Source organism: Nannospalax galili, unplaced genomic scaffold (assembly GCF_000622305.1).
Source record: "Nannospalax galili isolate Female #2095 unplaced genomic scaffold, S.galili_v1.0 scaffold330, whole genome shotgun sequence".
Lineage (NCBI taxonomy): Eukaryota > Metazoa > Chordata > Mammalia > Rodentia > Spalacidae > Nannospalax > Nannospalax galili.
This window is the reverse complement of record NW_008329640.1, coordinates 4,103,307-4,124,237: the sequence shown is the minus strand read 5'-3', so window position 1 is coordinate 4,124,237 and position 20,931 is coordinate 4,103,307. Positions and strand designations below refer to the sequence as shown.

General features: G+C 45.3%; 1 protein-coding gene across 2 annotated transcripts in view; it reads left to right on the top strand.

The window, feature by feature from the left end:
* The first annotated feature begins 3,889 nt into the window (after positions 1–3,889).
* The window catches only part of Ift43 (intraflagellar transport 43), a 103,730-nt gene continuing 86,688 nt past the window's right edge, over positions 3,890–20,931 (top strand). Inside the window, exons 1-2 of one of the 2 annotated variants that reach the window (XM_008840242.3) lie at positions 3,890–4,085; positions 6,418–6,510. In XM_008840242.3, coding sequence (XP_008838464.2) covers positions 3,948–4,085; positions 6,418–6,510 — 231 coding nt within the window. In that variant the 5' untranslated portion in view covers positions 3,890–3,947. The remainder of the gene's footprint in view (positions 4,086–6,417; positions 6,511–20,931) is intronic. The other variant, XM_008840233.3, reaches the window with a different exon arrangement.

Here is a 20,931-nt window from a genome sequence, read left to right as displayed (position 1 = left end):
CCCCCCCCCCCCCCCCTTTGGAGTCAGTCCTGCTACACGTTGGCTGTTTTTTCTGGAAAGTTACTCCCGGAGCCCCCTCCTTCCTGCTACCCCAGGCCCGGGGGCGCGCAGGCCAGCTGTCAGTCTGCGCGGTGCGGGCCCAGCGCTCTTCTCAGCCCGCGTCCCGGATCGTCCCCAGGCCAGGCCGGGGACACCCGCGAGGTCAGCACGGGGAACCCGGCCACTCTGGCTTGGGTGACGCCAGCCTGCGAACGGGGCCCGAGGGTGGGACTGGGCTCGGCGATCCTGGCTGCGTTTCTTCATTGACAAGCCTGGAGCCGGGCAGGGCTGGCCGGAGCTTGGAGATGCTCCAGGGGCCGGGGAGAAAAATGGTGGCGCGTTCCAGAAGACCGAGGGTGCCCTCTGGCGAGGCCCGGCCGTCAGTGAAGGAGAGCCCCGGTGGGGGCTGAGCCGGGCTGCGGAGACTGCGGGCAAAGCAGGACCCAGCATCCCGAGGATCGCCCCCCTCCGCTCCACGTGCGGATGAGGCTGCCCTCGCTTCCCGGCCTCTGGGAGCCGCGATGGCATCCAGATGTTCGCGGCTTCCGCGCCCGCCGCGCTCTGCGCGCAAAGTCAGCAATTGGCCCAAACCCATTTCCCAGATGGGTGAGGGGAAGCTTGTGCTAGGCTTTGGCTCCTCGAGGTTTTTTTTTTTTTCTTCCCCCACGAGCAGCCTGGGGAAGGCCAGACAAGTTACCGTCTTTCTGGATACAGGACTTGTGTCTGAGTTGATGACGTTCTTCATGTTAGTGCCGTCTTTCCGTGTCTCATCGCAGCCTTCTTGGGCCTTTGCTGAGAGCTCTAATGGAAGGACTGTATCTCCAGGTCACAATTGAGGAAACTGAGGCACAGCTTGTTTGTTTTGTTTTCAAGTCATGCTGCTTGTGAGTAGTGGAGGTGATATCTAACACAAGCTAATTTGGATAGGCATTATTTTCACTTCGGTAACTCCGAGGAAATGTAGGTATTGACTTCCTTAAATAAAGTCACATAACTCTTTGATGTCAACGCTGGCATGTGAACCCAGGAAGTCCATTGCCAGTGTCTGTACTTTTGACCATAATGCTATATTGCTTCTGGAATTTGAAAAATAGTTTTTAATGATTTAATTTTATTTTCCTTAATTATGTATCTGTATGTATGCCAGTACCAGCAGAGTCTCACACACACACACACACACACACACACACACACACACACCCAGGGTGCAGTTTCAGGCGGTCTGTGAGCTGCCCATCTTGGGTGCTGGGAACCGAAGTGGGGTTCTCTGCAAGAACAGTATACACTCCTAATTGCAGAGCCATCTCTCCAGCCCTGAGAAATAGTTTTGGTGTTTACTCTATGCCCAGCACTGTTTTAGGAGTTGTGAATAAGTCAGTGAACAAAACACAAAACTTGCTTTTATGGACCTTACATTTTGGAAGGGGGATAAGAGACATGAGCCATGGTGGAAAATGGAGCAGAGGAGAGTGGGGAGCCTGGGTTGGGGGGGGTGTTGAAATTTCAAATAGGATGATCAGAAAGCCCTACTGAGGACTCTGAGCTAATGGGAGGGGAAATTATTGACAGTATTTTCTTCTGGGGTATAAAGATTCTACCTCAATGTTTTGAGATGGGGCCCTGGCAGCTGTATTTTTTAATTCATCTCTCAAATGATTCAGGTGCTCAAGTAAGGTTTGCTAGCTCCTGCTGTAGGAGTTCCATTCACCCTTTGTTTTCCCAGAGTTGGGGAAGAAGTGGGCGGGAGTTTACAAGAAATGGAAAAATCCAAACATTAATCCTTCTTTGTGCATCTGGTGCCAAAGGAGAACAAGGGAGTCGTTGAAACCTCTTAGCTGTCTTAGATTTTGGCAATGATTGTTCCTTTAGATTAAAATCTAACCTAATATTCTCACTGAGAAACAGAGTTGGTAAGGATCTTAGAGGCAATCTCTAAAAGTCTTTACAAGGGAGGAAATTGATGAGGTCCAGAGATGGCTTCTGCCCTGGCTGCACAGATAGTTATTCGCAGAGCTCCTCTGACATGCAGGCCAGTGCTCTTGCTACCCAGTAAACTGTGGAATGAATGACTGAAGTTGCTGGGGACTTACTTCAGTAATGTGTGTCATCCAGTTTGTCAATCCTCCTACTTCCAAGACCTTGTTTTTGGCCTATGACCACCCATATCCCATGAGCCCATCTCCTGTGGGTCCTAGTGACTAATGCCCAGAACTGACCAGAGATGTTGATTTAGGGGTCTTATATGAAATATGAGTCAATGAAGACTCAATTCCACTACTCCATCAGACTGGGAACTCATGAGACATTGCCCTCTGCCAGCCTAGAAGAATGGTTAGCAACCATTAGTATGTGCTGGAGAAGAATACTCCAGTAACATGTGGTGTTACAAGGGCCCTGGCTCTACCACCTAGTATTCAGGTTATTTTCCTTAAGCTATCTTTGTGCCTTTATCTCTTCTGCTGTTGATTAGAGATGTTATTGCTTCTCACTTTTGGGGACTGTTCAGATTAAATAAGATACCAAATATTTATATACCTTTTTCCTTTGAAAAAGGGTCTCACTATGTTGTCTAGGATGGCCTTCAATTCTACCTGTGTCAGACTCCTGAGCAGTAACTGGGATTATGGCCACTGTCACCTTGCCTGGTTATATTTATGCTTTCAAAAGTTACTACTATTGGGTGTGGTGGCACATGCCTTTGATCCCAGCATTTGGGAGGCAGAGGCAGGTGGATCTCTGTGAGTTCAAGGCCACCCTGGCCTACATAGTGAGTTCCAGGCCAGCTGGGGCTACAGGGAGACCCTGTCTCAAAAAGACAAGAAAGAAAGAAAGAAAGAAAGAAAGAAAGAAAGAAAGAAAGAAAGCTATTACGACTCAGGTGTTGGATTTTTATTATATTTATCCATTTTTTTGTCTTTTTTTTTTTGAGACAGTGTCTCCTTATAGTCCCAGCTGTCCTGGAACTCACTATGTAGACCAGGCTGGCCTTGAACTCACAAAGATCTGCCTACCTCTGCCTCCCAAGTGCTGGGATTAAAGGCATGCGCCACCATGCCTGGCTCATTTATTTTTACTTTATGTGTATAAGTGTTTTTCTGACAAGTGCACCCCTGTTATGCAATTTTCACAGAGGCCAGAAGAGAGCATAGGATACCCTGGAACTGGAGGAGTTATTGATAGTTGTTAACTGCCATGTGGATGCTGGGAACTGAGCCTGGAATCTCTGCAAGAGCAGCCAGTGCTCCTAACCAATAAGCCATCTCTCCAGTCCAGCATTAGATATTTTAATAAATATCCAATTAATATTTCAATAAACTTAAAAAAAAACAGTTTCAAGAAGCCCAGCGTCCCCCCACCCACCTCAAACTTACTATGTAGCTTAGGGTGACACTGAATCCCTGACTTTCTTGCCTCTACCTTCCAACCTTCCAAGTGAAAGCATGTGCCACCACATCAGCATTCAATAAGCTTCCTGAAGGCAGAAGCTACATAAAATGCATTTTGTACATCATTATATCTATTTATTACATCAGCTCTTACCTGTCAGATGGAAATAATACCACTTGTGTTGCTCTTTACAATGGTTGTTATCGCTTGAGCAGATAACTGGGAAAGGTCTTCTGTGCATTGCAAACAGGAGGGGTCAGAATAATCACTACTAATCAGCGGTGTTTTGCCTTTAACTGACAAATGTGTTCAAACAGAGCTACAAATGCAGACGGTTCCTAAGGCTGCCCTGTATCCACCATTCCACAGGAGCAGCCTTAGAAGAGTTTTATATCTGCAGGTTTTTATTTTTTTCTCTTTTTCTGCAAGTCAAACAAGCATGGTCTAGTAAAGATCTGATTGAAGGTGAAAGGTGGCACGCAGGCTCCAAGATCCATGGACGCTTGTGGAGGACCCTTTAAATGCTGGCGATGGAGGGCGGGGTCGTCGTCAGGGACGCGGCGGAGATGCTTGGTCTCCAGGAAGTGACGCTAGTGGCCGCGGAGATGGAAGATTTACTGGACCTGGGAGAGGAGCGGCGCCGCAGCTTGGCCACCTCCGTGAGGAGCGATGCGGGGGGGCTCGGGGTCCAGTGCGGCGGGTGGGACGAGCGGCAGGCCGGCCTGGCTCCCTCGGGTGCGGTGGGCTGGCGGCCAGGAGGATCCGGCCCCGGGAGAATCCCGGGAGGATGCGGCCTCGTCCGCGCCACCGCGGCTCGCGTCTGCGCTTGCTACCATCCTGGGGTTTTCGCTCCAGCCTTCTCATCCCAAAGTGCTTGTAGAAGCTGCTTGGTTTATGCCCGGAGGAGTGGCAGCTGGGGTCGCCCGTCTTCCCTGGAATACTCCCCTTTACCTCAACCCCTTTCATCATTGGAAATCGACTCTAGTTTATTACATGGTAATTAGGTGCCCTGAGGCCAGATGGAATATAAAACTGTTGATAGGTTAAAAATATGTAAGTTTTTCCCAGCCTCGGTTTCCTTACTCCTACAAGGGAGATGTGCAGGTGAAATGGGGTAATTCTTGGAAAGCATTTGACACAGTGCCTTGACATTGGCTAATTTATATGACCTCTGTTAGCTGCTTTTGTCTCTCTGGCTGTGATTTACCCCCAGCTGATAACCAGTAGATAATAGATATTGATTAAAGGCCCAAATTTAGTGTTTTCTTTGTCACAGCCCCTATCAGGCCTTGATAACCTTTAGTTAAGATTACTGAAGGATTAGATGATAAGGCAAGTCATTAGTTTCTATTATGAAATTGCAGGTGCTTTGAGGGGCTTTGGTAGCATTGGATGTCCTCCCAGGTACTGGAGAGGCTCCTGTCAGAGGGAGATATGAGTGAGGGGCAGGGACAAATTGGTTGAGAATGAAGCAAGCTTCCAAACTAAGGAGGACATTAGGCCACTAGGCCTTTCTGTCCGTTGCTCTGTTAGTACTTGGGATGTGAACATAGTTATTTATTAATAATTTCCACCAATATTAATTTGAGTCATACGGTCGTAGGTGGTAGAGAAACAACAGGGAATAAAACATCACTGGCCTCGTGTCCTAGTGAGGGAAGATGGACAGTAAATAGACTACTACCCTTACAATACATGATCTTGGATTGTAAAGTGGTTTTCTACCATGTGGATTTATAGGATCTGTAGAAAGTAACATTTATTTGAGAAATTACCTAAAAATAGCATTTACAGACAGGGTCGTTAAATTTTTATTTTAGCACAGCCATGGTAGGCAATGCCAGATGACTAAAGGATAGATGGAAGAGGGTAGTCCTGGGTGAAGAAATAGAATTGTCTGCTTGTAGAAGAAAATAAGCTGCTTGTTATCGAAAGAACGTTTCCATCAACACTGAAATCTAAAACATTGACATTACCATTTGAAGTGTTGATAGTTACAGTTTGAAGTACAAATCGTAGGTAAGAGTTTTTATACAGCTCTCCTGAAACTCTTTTCTTTATCCTTAAAAGACTTAAAACAGGTTTGTTGGCAAAGCCTGGTGGAAAGACCCAAAGTTTGAAATCAGATGTTGTTCAGAGATTTGTATCTGCTACTTATTTGCCTTTCTGGGTTTGGGTTTCTTCACTTATTAAATGGTGTCAGTCGTAGTCCTAGTCTGTGCTGTTGTGAGGATCAAATGAAGTCATATTAAATGAGATTTTTAAATGCTCATGTTACGCTTTTATTTTTCTTTTTTAAAGTAAATGACTCCACACAAGAACACACACACACTTCAACACCCATTAGTGTACCTCAAAAATTTGTTTGTATACTGGGGAGTGTTCTAGACAGAACCCCTCCCCACCAGGAAGGCCTTGGGAACACCTGCAAATGGTTCATCTGATGACTCAGACTCTTGAAGTGCTCTGATTTCAACAGGTGATGTCTCAGCATTCCTGTGGTAGACCTCCCCTCATGCCTGTAGGTGCACATCCAACGAGCAAAGCAAGCCATCTCTGAATTTCTCTGGTGTCAGTTGCCATGGAATTGAGGAATTCTTTCCAAAGCCCATTTGGTAGCTGTTTCAGCTGTGATATAAGCAAGGCCTTCCTCAAACCTTGCTTGGGAACGTGGGGCCCTTTACCACCTACTCTGAGCTATGGCTTGAGATCTCTGCTCAGGCCAGAGGCATTACTGTCTGGTAGAATAGTGACTTTGCTTTTGGATTGCCTTTGGCTGTTAACAGAAAACCTCATGATCATAAACCATATGTTTCTGCCTGTCATACAGAACTGATCTTGGGCACTTTGTTTATATCCAACTCTGCCATTGTTAAATCCTATTCTCTGCCATGCCGTATTAACCCCAGTCCTGACTTGAACCCCGCATTGTCATCCTCATAGTGCCTCAAGTGACATTTGATCAGCTGTGTTCTCTGTCTCTCCTTACAGGGGGCCAAGATGGGTCGCCGTGCTCAACCGGAGTCAACACAGGCTGAAAATTACATCAGTAACAGAAATTCCTCATTGACTCAGACGGGAGAGGTAAGTGGGGAAAACAACAAAACAAAACAAAAAACAAAAAGAAGAAAAACAGAAAAGAAACAAGGAAATGTGGAGAAATGTGCTTTAAGAATGAGTGAATCCTTAATGAGTGGGGATTTGGTATTCTATATTTCTTCTCCTGTGTGTCAGTCTTTCTTCCTGCCTTGATTTAGGAATTCCTTCCTATGACATTTATTCTATTAGCAACACATTAAAGAGAAATGTCTTTTCTTTGAGAACAGACTGGTTTCTTGGTGGTTTTATTTTTTTAATCATATACTTAGTATAGAACTTTTTTTCCTTTTTAGACAAGGTCTCAAGTAGCCCTGACTGGCCTTGAACTCACTACGTAGCTAAGGATGACCTTAAACTTCCACTCTTCCTGCCCCCACCTTAGTGCTGAGATTACAGACGTTTACCACCACATCCCATTGATGAGGTGCTGGGGATCAGACTCTGAGCTTCATACGTGCTCAGCAAGCACTCTACCAATTAAGCTACATTCCCATCTCAGTAGAACTTTTTATGTTACTTGAAACAAGGGATTAGGAAGTTTCAAAATGCAGAAGACAGCTGGGTTTTTATTTTTACTGAATAGCACCAGGGAAGCACACTGCTAGTATAAGACTGGATCACGCAGCTGGACGTTTGCTCTCAGTCATGACCTATTGTTTCTGTGGTTTCCAGGTAGGAAAGGCACATTCTGCTCCTTGCTCTTTGGAAACTTTTCCTAGTGACCCAGAATTGTGGGGAATGATCCAGCTTCTTAAAGAAGGGAGGGTAATCCTCATGAGCAATATGCTCTAATTAATGCTCAGGGTTCACTTGGCCCCTTTTTAACTCTTTCCACTCATTTGAAAAATCCTTGCCTTTCAAGAATCTCCTTATCTTCTGCAGGCTGACCTCTTAGGACTACTTCCTCTGAACCTCATAGTACCTGCTTTAGGACAGGGTGTGAAGGACAATAATTGTCATCTTTTAATGTCTGTCTGCTGCACAAGAAAGAGAGTCTCCAGACAGTAGAAACCCGACTTCTTGGCTGTCTAACTCAAGGGCCCATGGGAAATTTTCAGGAGATGAGGGACCCATGCCATCTACCTGATAGATCTTGTAGGTGTACACAGCATAGATATAGATGCACCACACTTACATATCCAATATATGGGGCTGTCCTCCCTTGTATCATAAATAAGACCCCCCATTTTCTCTGTCTCTGTCTCTCTGTCTCCCTCTCTTTCTCTCTCTCTCTTCTGGTCTTTTTGAGATAGGGTCTCCCTGTAGCCTTATCTGACCTGGCACTCTCTGTGTTGACCAGGCTGACCTCAATCTAACAGAGATTTGCCTGCCTCTGCCTTCTGGGAACCGGGACTAAAAGCATACACCACCACCCCCAGCTAAGGTTCCCATTTTCTTAAACTCTTCATATGGCCCTGTCAGCTCATCATCTTGATGTCTCAGTGATTCCAACACACAAAAACTGGCAAACTACCCTTCCCTCATTGCCCAAAAACCTTAGGGACAACATTAGGGCCTCTTCTAAAAGGACAAGTACCTCAGTGAAGTTGTTTGATGCTGCCAGGATGCAGAATTAGTACTCTGCTGAACTTGGTGGTGCACACCTTTAATCCCAGCACTTGGAAGGCAGAGGCAGGCAGATAATCTGTTGAGTTTGGGGCTAGCCTGGTCCACATAATGAGTTCCAAGTCAGCCTGAGCTACATAGCAAGTCTCTGTCTACAAAAGAGAAGGAGAGGGGGCTAGAGAGATGGCTTAGCAGTTAAGAACACTGGCTGTTCTTGCAGAAGACCCAGGTTCGAATCCCAGCACACACATGGCAGCTAAAAACTGTCCATAACTCCAGTTCCAGGGGATCCGACAGCCTCTTCTGACCTTCTCCGGCATTGCACGACATGGGTGCACTTACCTACATGCAGGCAATACATGCATACACATACAAATAGTAAATAAAATTTTTTTAAAAAGGGGGGGGGAGAGGGACAGGCACAGGAAGAGTGAGAGGGAGAGAAAGAAGAGGGAGTGAGAAAGCAAATGACTAGAATGCTGCCCATTTCACACTGTCCCACTGAGTCTAGGGAGAATTATCCTAACATCAGGCCCTTCCTTTATTCAGCAGATGCTTACTGAAACCTATTATGTGTAAGACATCAGTTTAGATGTTGGTATATTTCAACACACAAAAGACACAAGGTCCTTTGCCATAATGGAATTTGCAGTCCTGTGATCATTGGCAACCAGGAAGACCCGTTAGAAGCCCACTTAGTGCAGAGGTTACAGCAGGTGCAAGGAATGGTTGAGTGAATGAGCTGTGATGGTCCAAGATGTTCAGGAATGCCTTGACCAGCTGAGGTCAGTGGATGCTGTTCTACCTGCACCTTCTTCTCTGGGTTCCTGAGTCATGAGAGTCAGGGACGTGAAAGAACACAACTCCTCAGTCAAAGAGTTGGCTGGACCTTCCAAAGCTTAAGACTTTCAGGAAGATCTGCTTATTTCCTTGCAGACATAAATATACCCGTTGCTGATTCTGAGCCTCAGCATTTTCTAGGAGGACGTGATGCAAAGTCATTCTGATCATGTTTCCACTGGTGCTCCTGGAAGCAAGTTGCCCATTCCAGAATGCCTCCTCCCTTTCCTGGGCTAATTGGGGTTTGAAGCAGTGTGGGTAGCCTCCCACGGTGCCAGATGCTCACTGGGACTTTTTGACTGTTTCTTTCTAAAATTAGATCCAAGACTTGTGTGTGTGCCCATTTACATTCCAGTTCTGAGCTTATTACTTGATATTTTTATCCCCTTGTTGATTTTATTCTCAGTAATGATATCCTTGAAAATGTAAATGTGGTACCTGGGAACTGTCAGACAGGCTGGAATTGCTTTAGAGTTAAGTAGGAATTAGTTTCAAATAAATAGTTATTTTAAAGCAAGGTGGTGGGATTGGGAAGTTGGGGGGAGGGAAGCAGCAAGAACACAGGGCTTGGCATCAGAAACCAGGGCTTGCCACTCGCTCTGCTAATTTCCTGGATCTTAAATCCACTAATCTCTGGAATCCTCCCTCCCATCATTTGTCAAATGGTGATATCAGTACCACAAGATTAATGCAGGGATTAAGTGAGATGTGTATTTAAAAGTACTTTAATAAACTGAAAAGCACTGAATAAGCACTCATTCAATAAATTAGTGAATGAATGAGTTTTTGAATAGCATTTTTCTGTTCCTATTAAAGGACAGCAAAGAAAAAAAAATTCACTGTTCTGGAGTTCTCTAAACCACAGTCGCCTTGCTGGTAAAGCTGGTGTGATAGTTACTTTTCTCACCATTGTGCCGAAATAGCTGACAGAAACAACTTAAGGGAGCAGAGTTTTCCGGCCTCAGAGTTTCCATCCATGATGGCAGAGAAGGCATGGTAGAGTTCACTGAGGCCAAAGCATGTGGTAGAGGCTTCTCACATCTTGGCAGATCTGGAAACAGAAACCTTGGGCTGGAAGCCAGGGTAAACATAACCCTCAATGCATGGCTCATCCCCAGTGGCCCACCTCTACCAACCATGCCTCCTACCTCAAAACTTTTACAACCTCCCAGAACAGTATCACGAGCTGGGGACCTGTGGGAGGCAGGGTAAGAATAACGCAAGGTAAGTCTATTACATATTTCATAGGATGGCTAGAAAGAAAAATGAGACTATCTGTATAAGGCCTTTAACACCACATGGCATATAAATAAATACTCAATATGTTGTAAAGCACTATTTCTCTAGAACTTGTGTGCTCTGTTTTTGTTTGTTTTGCGTGTGTGTGTGTATACACATGCACATGCATGTGGAGGCCAAAGATTAACCTCAAGTGCCGTCCTCTGGAGCCATCCACCTTGTATTTCAAGTCAGAGTCTCTCACTAGGACCTGGAGCTCCCCAGTTACAGTGAATCCCAAGGACCCATCTTTCTCTTTTTGCATGCATCACCAGCTTGTCTTTTACGTGACTGCTGGGATCAAACTCAGGTCTAGAGCAAGCATCTCACCAACTGAACCATCTCTTTACTGCATGTGTTCTTTTTATTCTGCCTTAACCCGTTCTATTGAGGTTTAAAGCTAGCCTTCAGACTGAGGTGAGCCTGCAATTTTTTTTTTTTTTTTTTTTCCTTTTGGTCTTTTTGAGACAGGGTCTCCCTGTAGCTCCAGCTGTCCTGGAACTCACTATGTAGACCAGGCTGGCCTTGAACTCACAGAGATCCGCCTGCCTCTGCCTCCCAAGTGCTGGGATTAAAGGATTGTGCCACCACACCCGGCTAGCCTGCGTATTTTTAAAAGTTTTATTTTTGAGTGCGTGTGGGGTGTGTGCACATGTGGACATCAGAGGATGACTTTTGGGAACTGGTTCTCTCCACCATGGGTTCCAGTGATTGAGTTCAGGTTGCAAGACTTGCAAGGCATGTGCTTTTTACCTGCTGAGCTATCTTGCTAGCCCTGCAATCATATTTTGATTTATATAGTTAAAACTTTAAAGTTTGAAATTTAACACATAAAATTGTGAGACTTGACACAGAAATCCAGTTTTGGGGTTTCCCTAGAGAATCAGAAGTTCCGGCCCAGTGGGAATGGTGGGTTGCCATTCCTGTGAAGCAGCAGTTGGCCAGAGCTGCTGCTGGTGGTGCTTGCTTACTGTGGCCAGCCCTCTCCAGTTCACTGTTTTTGTCTGTCTGCCTGTCTGTCTGTAGTGCTAGGGACTGAACCCTGTGCCTTGTGCATATTAGACAAGTGCTTTATTAGGACCCATACTCCCAGTTCCTTAATTTTTTTCTTTTTTATATTTTCCTTATGATTTTTTTCTTTTTTATGTATACACGTGTATTGCCTGCATGTATGAAAGTGCATCCATGTTGTGTAGTGCCCATGGAGGTCAGAAGAGGGCATTGGATTGCCCTGGAACTGGAGTTATAGTGTTAGCTGCCATATAGGTGCTGGGAATTAAACCCGTGTCCTCTGCAAGAGCATACAGTGCTCTTAACTGCTGAGTCAACTCTTCAGCCCTTTAAATTTTTTTCTTTTTCTTTTTTTCTGGTCTTTTTTTTTGGGGGGGGGTCTTTTTAAGACAAGATCTCTCTGTAGCCCCAGCTATCCTGGAACTCACTATGTAGACCAGGTAGGCCTTGAACTCACAGAGATCCGCCTGCCTCTGCCTCCCACATGCTGGGATTAAAGGTGTGCACAACCATGCCCGGCCCTATTTTTTATTTTTTATTTGTATGAGTGTATTGCCTGCATGTATGTGACTGTACCTGTGTCATGCAATGCCGTGGAAGTCAGAAGAGGGCTTCGGATTCCCCTGGAACTGGAGTTAAGGATGGTTCATAGCTGCTATGTGGGTGCTGGGAATCAAACCTGGGTCCTCTGCAAGAACAGTCAGTGCTCTTAACTGGTGAGCCATCTCTCCAGCCCCCTAAATTTTTTTCTTAATAAAATGGTCTCACTAAAATGCCCAGGCTGACCTTGAACCTGCCCATCCTTTTGCTTCAGCCTCGTGAATATGTGGAATTACAGGCACATGCCACCATGCCTGGCTCGCTTCACAGCTTCTTACTTTTTGTTTGCGTTTTCATTTCTTCATTTGTTTTTGAGACAGGGTTTTTCTTTGTTGCTCAGACTGGCTTCAAACTTATGGTCTTCCGGCCTCAGCCTCCTGGGTGCTGGGATTATAGGCATGTGCCACTGTGTCTGGCCACTTGTCACTTTAATACACCCAGTCCGATTTACTTGCTTGGTCTGCCTAGTGTCTATTTCCCTCTTGAGTTTCAAATCCCTGCTCTTTTGGAATATTTTCAGCTATCTTTCTGTATCTACTAGTATTGAATTTGGCTGCACACAACAGAAACTTAACTCTGATACTTGGCTGAACTTTTTTTTCACATAGGGAGTTCAGTGGAGGATGGAGAGGAGTAGATATGGTCACTAGAAGGTGGCTTGTGCCATCCTTGTCCCATCTAGTTGCCTGCTCTGCCACTGGAAATGTGTAGCTTTTGTTCTCACAGTTGCAAGGTGACTAGTGATTGTCCAGGAATCAGAGCTGCGTTCTAGGCAGGAAAAGGGGAACTAGTTGAAGAATTCAGGGTGTATCCAATTAAATGTGTCCCTTCAGATCAAGAAATAGAAGCCAGAACTCTAACTAAACAGATGGCTAGTTGCATTTTATCAGTCAATATTCAGTTTTACAGCTGCCCTAACTTTCAAGAGAGCTTTTTATTTGGTCAGAATTGGTTCTTATAACTATCACTCCGAGTTTTAGGCGAGTTTTTAATCTGACACATTGCTACCCCATAACTTTGGAACAGGAATGACTGTTGGGTCAGCTGTTCAAAAACTGCCCAGACATGAGGCCGGGAGATGGCTCAGTCAGTGAAGTCCTTGCCGTGCAAGCATGAGGAGGACTGTGTTCCACCCCTAGCACCCACATGACAGCCAGGCACGGTGGTGCACACCTATAATCCCAGCACTGGAAGGTGGAAACAAGAATATTCCTGGGGCTTGCTGGCAATCCAGGCTAGCCGAATCGGTGAGCTTCAGGTTCACAGAGACTCTAGTTCAAAAACTAAGCTGGAGAACGCTTGAGGGAGAACACCTGGTGTTGACCTCTGGGCTCCACGAACACTTACCCACACCCTGACATGATGTTTAAAAAATATAGAAATTGGGACTGGAGAGGTGACTCAGCAGTTAAGAGCACTAGCTGCTCTTGTAGAGGACCCAGGTTCAGTTCCCAGCACCCACATGCAGCTAACAACCATCCATAACTGTAGTGCCAGGGGATCTGATGCCCTCTTCTGACCTCTGCGGTCATTGCATGACATGGGTGCATATACATATATGCAGGTAATATGCTCATACACATAAAAATAAATATTTTCAAAAATATGGAACTAGGGGGCTGGAGAGATGGCTCAGCAATTAAGAACACTGGTTGTTCTTACAGAAGACCTGGGTTTGAATCCTAGCACCCACATGGCAGCTAACAACTGTCCATAACTCCAGTTCCAGGGGATCCGACAGCCTCTTCTGTCTTCCGTGGACATTGCACGACACGGGTGCACTTACCTACATGCAGGCAATACTCACATAAACATAAATTAAAAAATAAATATAGAACTAATGCTGGGTGTGGTGGTATGTGCCTTTAATTCTAGCCCTCGGGAGGCAGAGGCAAGTGGATCTCTGTGAGATTGAGGCCACCCTGGTTCACATTGTGACTTCTAGATGGGCTGTGACTAGGGAGACCCTGTCAAAAAGCAATCAACAAAAAGATTAAATAAATTAAAATATAGAACTAACCCCTACTGTGAGCTGGAGTTGTGGTCTACTTCTGTAAGCTGGAGCTATAGTCCTCTCTCTATGCTCGAGATACAGTCTTCTGTGAGCCTGGAGCTATGGTCTCCCACTGTGAGCCATATTCCTCCCGCTGATGGAGGAGCAGATTGGAGGATGGAGGGCAGCAGTTTTATCCTTCTCTGAGTGGCTGCACTCCCTACAGCCCCCCACACCCAAGGAGCTAGGTTGTACATTCGGTGACTTTGTCTCTGTGTTGGGCTTATGCTGGGGACAGGGAGGTTTGTGTCATTTTCAGATTCTAGTCTTGGGAGGACTGATTCTTTAGAATGGACCTCCCACCTCCCTTGATGGCCAGCTGTGGTCTTGGCTCCACACATGGTCCTGGGCATCCAGGCCTTGATGTTGGACCTCTCCTATCTCCAGACACCAAGAGGTTTTCCATCATTTTTTATAACTCCTCTATAGCCCCAGTGTACCTTAGCCTGTGCTTTATGGGAAATGTAAATCACCTAATTGAACTTCTGGAGATCACAGTCTGGGAAGCTAAATTTTTAAAAGTACTTTAATAGCTAATAAACTCTCAAACTAACAATATGTAATTGTATATTAGAACATAAACTTGCAATTCTATGTGTCTACTATAAATTTTGAGTATTGTTTACTGATAAAACTGTACTACCAAGCTTTAATAATACAATGAAAATTTTCACTGTTGCTGTAATGTGAGTTTGACATTCATTTCCCTTCCAAAATCTTCAACCTATACAAAGTTTTTAAATGTGATCATGTTATTTTTTTTAAGCAATGCTAATAAAAATAAATAAAAAATAGAACTTTAACAAAATTTTTTTAATAGATTTGGATAAGAAAAGAATTATTTTTTGTGGCTAACCCTCTCCACATTCCTCTCCAGTTGCTTAATTTACAGTTATGTTGGGTTCAGTGAAAACGTATCCTGTGTCCCAGTGTACCTGAGTGAGTTCTCTGTGAACTTTGTCCTTGTAGTCTCCTGGCTGTTTCTGTCTCCACTTAGGGGTTTCTCCCTGTGTTGAGCGTGTGCTCAACAGGTATTGAAAGTATTTGGCCCATATTGAGAGAAGAGGAAAAGTCTTTGATTTGCTTGACCATTCTTTAGATTTCAAAGGAACCAACTGCCTGATTTTCCTGAATTATCAGGAAAATAACTCATTGTGTGTTTTACTAGCTTGGAGCCATTGAAGTTATGTCAGATTCTGTGTGTGTGGTGAGTGTGGGACATGGTGGCCACAGGTCAGTGTCAGGTATCTTCCTCAGTCATGTTTCACTTTATCTTCTGAGATGTTTTTGAGACATGGTCTGTCACTGAACCTTGGGCTCATCAGTTCATCTAGGTTGACTGGTCAGTGAGCTCCAGGGATTGGCCCCTCTCTCCTTACCCCAGACTCTGTGGTTTACAGACTCAACTTGGGACACTGCACCTGGCTTGTACAATGGGTGCTGGGGATTGAACACGGACCCTCCTCTTGCTTGTATGGCAGGCACTTTACTGACTGAGTCATCTCAGCTCCCTGGAGTTTTGCCATACTCTTTAGGGCTGCCATGAAGATCAGATTGGATGATGTTTATAAAGGTAGCTCCGTGTCTAGCAGATGGAACCCCTAAGAAATGGCAAGCACTAGGAGAACTTATGATTGCCTTTGGTGTGTGTGTGTTTGTGCCCGTCACAAATCAGGCTTGGATCAGATGTGTAGTTTAGTTAGCAATTCAGATTGTCAGTAATTTAAATTAGGGGAGGATTTTGCTGGAAGGTAGCTTACAGTATGTCTGCTTGTCTGCTATCTCTGAGGAAAGCAGCTGGGAGAGTTAAATATGGGTGTCTGCCTGAGCAAGCAATTCTGCTGATTCAAAAGATTCTGTTCTTACACAACTCTTAAGAAAAGACCTGGGCCATCTAGTTACGTTACACTGAGTTTGGGCAAAAGTAATTTTTGGCAGAACTCTCGAAGGCTGTTTTATCTTTTGGATGAGTGTTTCTCACTTGCTTATATAATACTTCTTTTGGCCTGAGCTTTATTTTGTAGCTAGAAATCAGAGCATATGTTGGAACAGTTGCCACTACCTGTCTTGATCCCATGCAGCATTCCTGGTGAAGCCTCAAACAGTAAGTGCTGTTATCTCCTCCTCCTGTGAGGACATCCGGACTTGGGAGGTGGGGTAACTAATTCAGAGCCTTTAGCTAATCTCTGATCATACCAGCTGCTTAACTGCTTCCTGTCCTACCTGCCCTGCAGGTGGGTGCACAGACCTCCCTATGAATAGAAGGCTTTAGGAGAGAGCAAAGAGACTGGGGATTATCCCCCTGGAATCTTCTGTGGAGAGAGTGAGTCTTCCTTTGGTCACCCTTATTTACCCGGCTGTGGAGAGCAAAAGTTTGAGTCACAGCTGTTCCTCTCCCCACCCCCGCCCCCATGCCCTCAGTGTTCCTCCAAGGATGCAGAACTGAGCGTTACCCAGGATCTCACCCAGGAATCTGAAAAATGCTGCTGGACTCATGTTCCCAAATTAGGCCAGTTTCCTCATGCCCCAGCCGCCTCACTCAGCCAGAGCTCCCTGGGCACTTTGCATTACGTCCCTCGCCCTCTGCTTGTTCCCTGACTGGTCTGCCAGCTGGGTGGTTATTTTCAGCCCAATAGGGTTATCTGCTGACCCTTTTTGGTGACATTTTTTTCTCCTTTCTCACAAAAATAGCTCTCATGATTGGTCACATTTTTCAGCCTTTTTCGTAGCCTCCCTCCAATCGGCTGGGTCGAATGATGCCTCTGATAACGTTGCTGAAGAGGGATGCGGGGAATTTGATGTGGAGCTGTTCACAAGGAATGCGTTTTCCACACTTGATATTTATGTCATGCTTTGCATGCCTGGGTTTTGAACTCTCCCTCCGGGTGGGCAGATGTACATGATTGACCCATCCCTGTGGCTGGCTCCCACGTGGGTGGGAATGTCATGTCAGGGTCTTGGAGAGTCTTCACCCTGGCTCTCACTTTGGTGTAGAACTCTTTGGGTACCCCAGGACAGTGCACTGTCTTATTGTTGGCTTTATTCAGGTCCCAGGATGAAGAGTGCTCAACAAATACTTTTAGATTCCCTTCCCATCCGTGGGAGGGGTTAAGTCAGAGATATATATTGAGAACTTAGCCTAGTATGTCAATAAGTCATCTGTTTTCATTATTTATCTGAAAAAATAGTGAGGATTATCATTTTGTCTAATCCCAGCTCTGCCAATTACTAGGTGTATCTCCTAAGCAAGTTATTTGATCATGCTAAGCCTGATTCCTCATCTGTTGAACAGAGATAATAGTAGTACTTATCTCACAAGGTTACTGGAGGATTAAGAGAGTGTATAGGTTCCTAGAATAGTGTCTGACACGTGCCAGCCATTATTGACATCTGAGTCATGAGAATTAGAACATGTTATCGTTTTTCCTAAATTTGCACTTCTGTTCAAGATTCAGAGGTGTGCATATTTCATAGAACTCACTGGACCTGGGTGTGGGTTTTGGATAAGGAATCTCTTTTTAGAGAAAGTCCTCTGTCACTTGAGACTTTGTCGTCTCTGCAAGTGCTTCTGCCTACACCCGATGCTCTGTCTAGAAGTTGGCAGTCCATGGGCATATGTGTAGACCATGAGGAAGACAGGCATGTTCTTGGTGATCTCAGTGGCCCTAAGTGAAAAGTGTGGTAGGCACTTTCCTGACTGAGCCATCTCCCCAGCTTCATTTTTCGCTTATATAAAACTTGATCAATAGCTTTCTGTGTGCCAGGCATTGTACAGTCAGTGATAAGCCCCACGTGGTCCCTGTCTTCTAGAACTTTGATCTGGGAGCCTGCAAAGAAGTTAGCAACCAGTGGAGGTGAACATGGAGAGATAGGGGGGTACCCACAGTGAGCCTGCTTATCTCAGGGCCATCCAGAAAAGCTGTCCAGTGAGAAGCTGTGTTTGAGCTGAGCTCAGCTAACAAAAGAGAAGAATGGGCAGCATGTCCCATGTAGAGAGAGCAGCATGTGCTCTGGAGGCAGGGAGAGAGCGGGGCGAGTTGGGTTTGTCTTTGGAGTAGACTGCTGTACAGGGAGTGGAATGTTGGTCACCATGGCTTTGGATTTGAAACCAGCTACTTTACCATTACACGTCTCAGCATGTATTTGTGTTAACTGGTCAAGAAAGCCTGACTGTGCTCAAGAATTGGAGCCTTTGTTGTAAGACAGGAGTAAGTAGATTCCTGTTTGGAGTAAGTAGACCTACTGAATCATGTTCAGAAATCTTTTGTCAGTTTGTGAAAATTTTCATGGTAATAGTACTTGTGTTATAATGAGAATTGACTGTTTAGGCAAGGATTCCAAAGCAAAGACTTCACAGAATCCCTGGCTCCAAATAGTGTTCTATTAAGGAAAAAAAAAAAATGGAATTAGAGAAGTGGTTTAAGCCACTGCTGTCTCGTCTCACCTAGATTGGGTGGGAGTTGCCTCATCTGATCTTTCCCCTGGTGTCCTCACAACCCTGCAGTTCAGCTAGAGGAGTTCTGTCAACATCACATCAGTTTCATATTCAAAAGCCTTTAGTGGAGCTTGAAGAGCAGTTCAGTATGTGTAAGCCCTGGGCTACATCCCAGCACAGTAAAAAGCTTTTCTTTTTCCTTAATAGATACCCATTGTACTTAAAATTTTTAAAAAAAACAACAAAAACACCCCAAATTGTAACTGAGTGTTGTAGCTCACACCTGTAATCTCAAGAGGCTGAGGCAGGAAATGCTTTAAGTTTGAGGTCAGCCTGATCTATGTAGTCAGTTCTAAGCCAGTCAGATATACATAGCAAGATCCTGTCTCAAAACAACAACAAAAAACCCCAAACAAACTTGACCGTGTGTGATTTGGTCTTCCTATGTATCTCTAGCCTCCTTTATAGCTGTCACCTGTTGTAGAGCCGAACTCTTGACTTGGTGTATGAAGTTCTCTGTTTAGCTCCCTAGAATGCTATCATTCCATAGACTAGAATAGTTACCTAGACTATAGACCCCTATTTGTGTGTATAATGTGTGGGTGTGTGTTCACAGGTGCACATGCCCATGCAGAGACCAGAGGGGGATATCAGGTGCTGTCCCCTGTCACTCCAGGTCTTATTCCCTTGAGATAGGGTCTCATTGAATCCAAAGCTTAGCAGCTTGACTAGGCTGACCATCCAGTGAGCTCCCAGAATCTGCCTGTCTCCACCCCCAACACTGGGGTTATAGGCATACACAGCCATGCCTGGATTTTATTAATATGTGGGTGCTGGGGATTCAAACTCAGGCTTGTATAGCAGGCAGCCTTAACCACTGAACCATCTCCCCAGTCCTATATCCTTATTCTTCGCTAGACTGATTCCCACTTATCTTTTGGGTTCAGATTGAATATCAGTCCTTCAAAAATATTCCCCTACTTAAGGTAGGTCACCTTACTATTACAATGTTCTTTGACGTTTACTCTATCACAGTGTTTATCTGTAATTTGTGTAATTATTTAGGCCTGTTTCCCCCACCAATAGAAAGCGCCAAAGGTTCCTGTTCTGCTTCCTCTGGCCCTGGCTCTTGGTTGGTCCTCAGTTCTGGTTAAAGGAACAAGGACAAAGCATAGGAGGGATTCGTGTTCAATTAGGAGCATGTCAGTGTCAATTTAGATGTTCAGGGGGCACCTGGGTATGGTACTTGGGTGTGCCAAGCTCTGGGCCAACATCCTTAGCATTCAGGTGGTGAATGGAAGGCACATTCTCAATGAAAGTTTGTAGAGTCAGAAGAGGCTTCTCACAGAAGCTGAGGAACAGGCAGAGGCTGCAGCATACCCACAGTTAAAGAACACACAGGCAAGCCATAGTCTACATAAAGTAATTGAGCAGTACTCAGAGAGGAGAAAAGCAGGCACCCAGGGTGTGCACAAGCCAAGGTAAGCAAGAGTGTCATGGAGGACAAAGGGATTAGCAGTTGTTCTGTTTGTTTCTTCATTGCTGTGACAAAATACTTTGACCACTACCAACTTGGGGAGGAAAGGGTTTATTCAGCTTACATCTCCTGGGTCACAGTTCATCCCGGAGCCCAAGGTAGAAACTCAGGGACTCTGACCACTACCAACTTGGGGAGGAAAGGGTTTATTCAGCTTACATCTCCCAGGTTGCAGTTCATCAGTGAGCCCAAGGTAGGAACTCAGGGCAGGAACCTGGAGGCAGGAGCTGGCGCACAGGCCATGGAGGAACACTGCTTATTGGCTTGTTCCCCTGGCCCCTGCTCAGCTTGTTCTCTTATCCAACACAGGCCCACCTGCCCAGGGGTGGCACTACCCACAGTGGGCTGGGCCCTCCCACATTACTCAACAATCAAGAAAATGCCCCACAGACATGGCCACAGGCTAGTCCAATAGAGGCAATTCCCCAATTGAGGCTTCCTCAACTCAGGTGTGTCAAGTTGACACTAAAGCTATCCAGCACAGCAGTGTTTGATAACCTCAGTAGGTCCAGGAAGGCAGTCCACTGGATTTGGCAATAACAGGTGCCTGCAGTTTCTGAGGAGCAGTCTGAGAGAGTGTGATGCATGGCTGGTCAGAGCCACACACTGAGTGGGTTCAGTAAGAACCTGCTGGAAGAATCCAGTAAGTAGACTCTTGACGTGTACATTCACCATCAAATGAGAAGGCCTCCTGTCTCTTCCCAGCATCTCTCTTTCTTGTCTTTCAGGGCCTCCCTTTGTTTTTCCTTCTTCCCTTTTCTCTTTTTCCTGCATCCCTTTCTGGTTTCCTCTTAACCAGTGATTATGGAGAGTTGAGTTCCCCATGTCTCCTTTTGCCCAGCCTTCCATATATATATGGAAAAATATATATATATATATATATACACACACATATATATTAGTCTTATATATAGACTTAGAAAAAAATATATATATAAGTATTTGTTTTCGGGGGTGTGGGGGTGTGGGTGCATGCATGCCATGGTGTGCTTGTGGAGGTCAAAAGACAACTTGGGGGAGTTGATTCTCTTCTTTTCACCATGTGGGTGCTAGGAGTCGACCTCAGATTGTCAAGCTTGGCAAGTA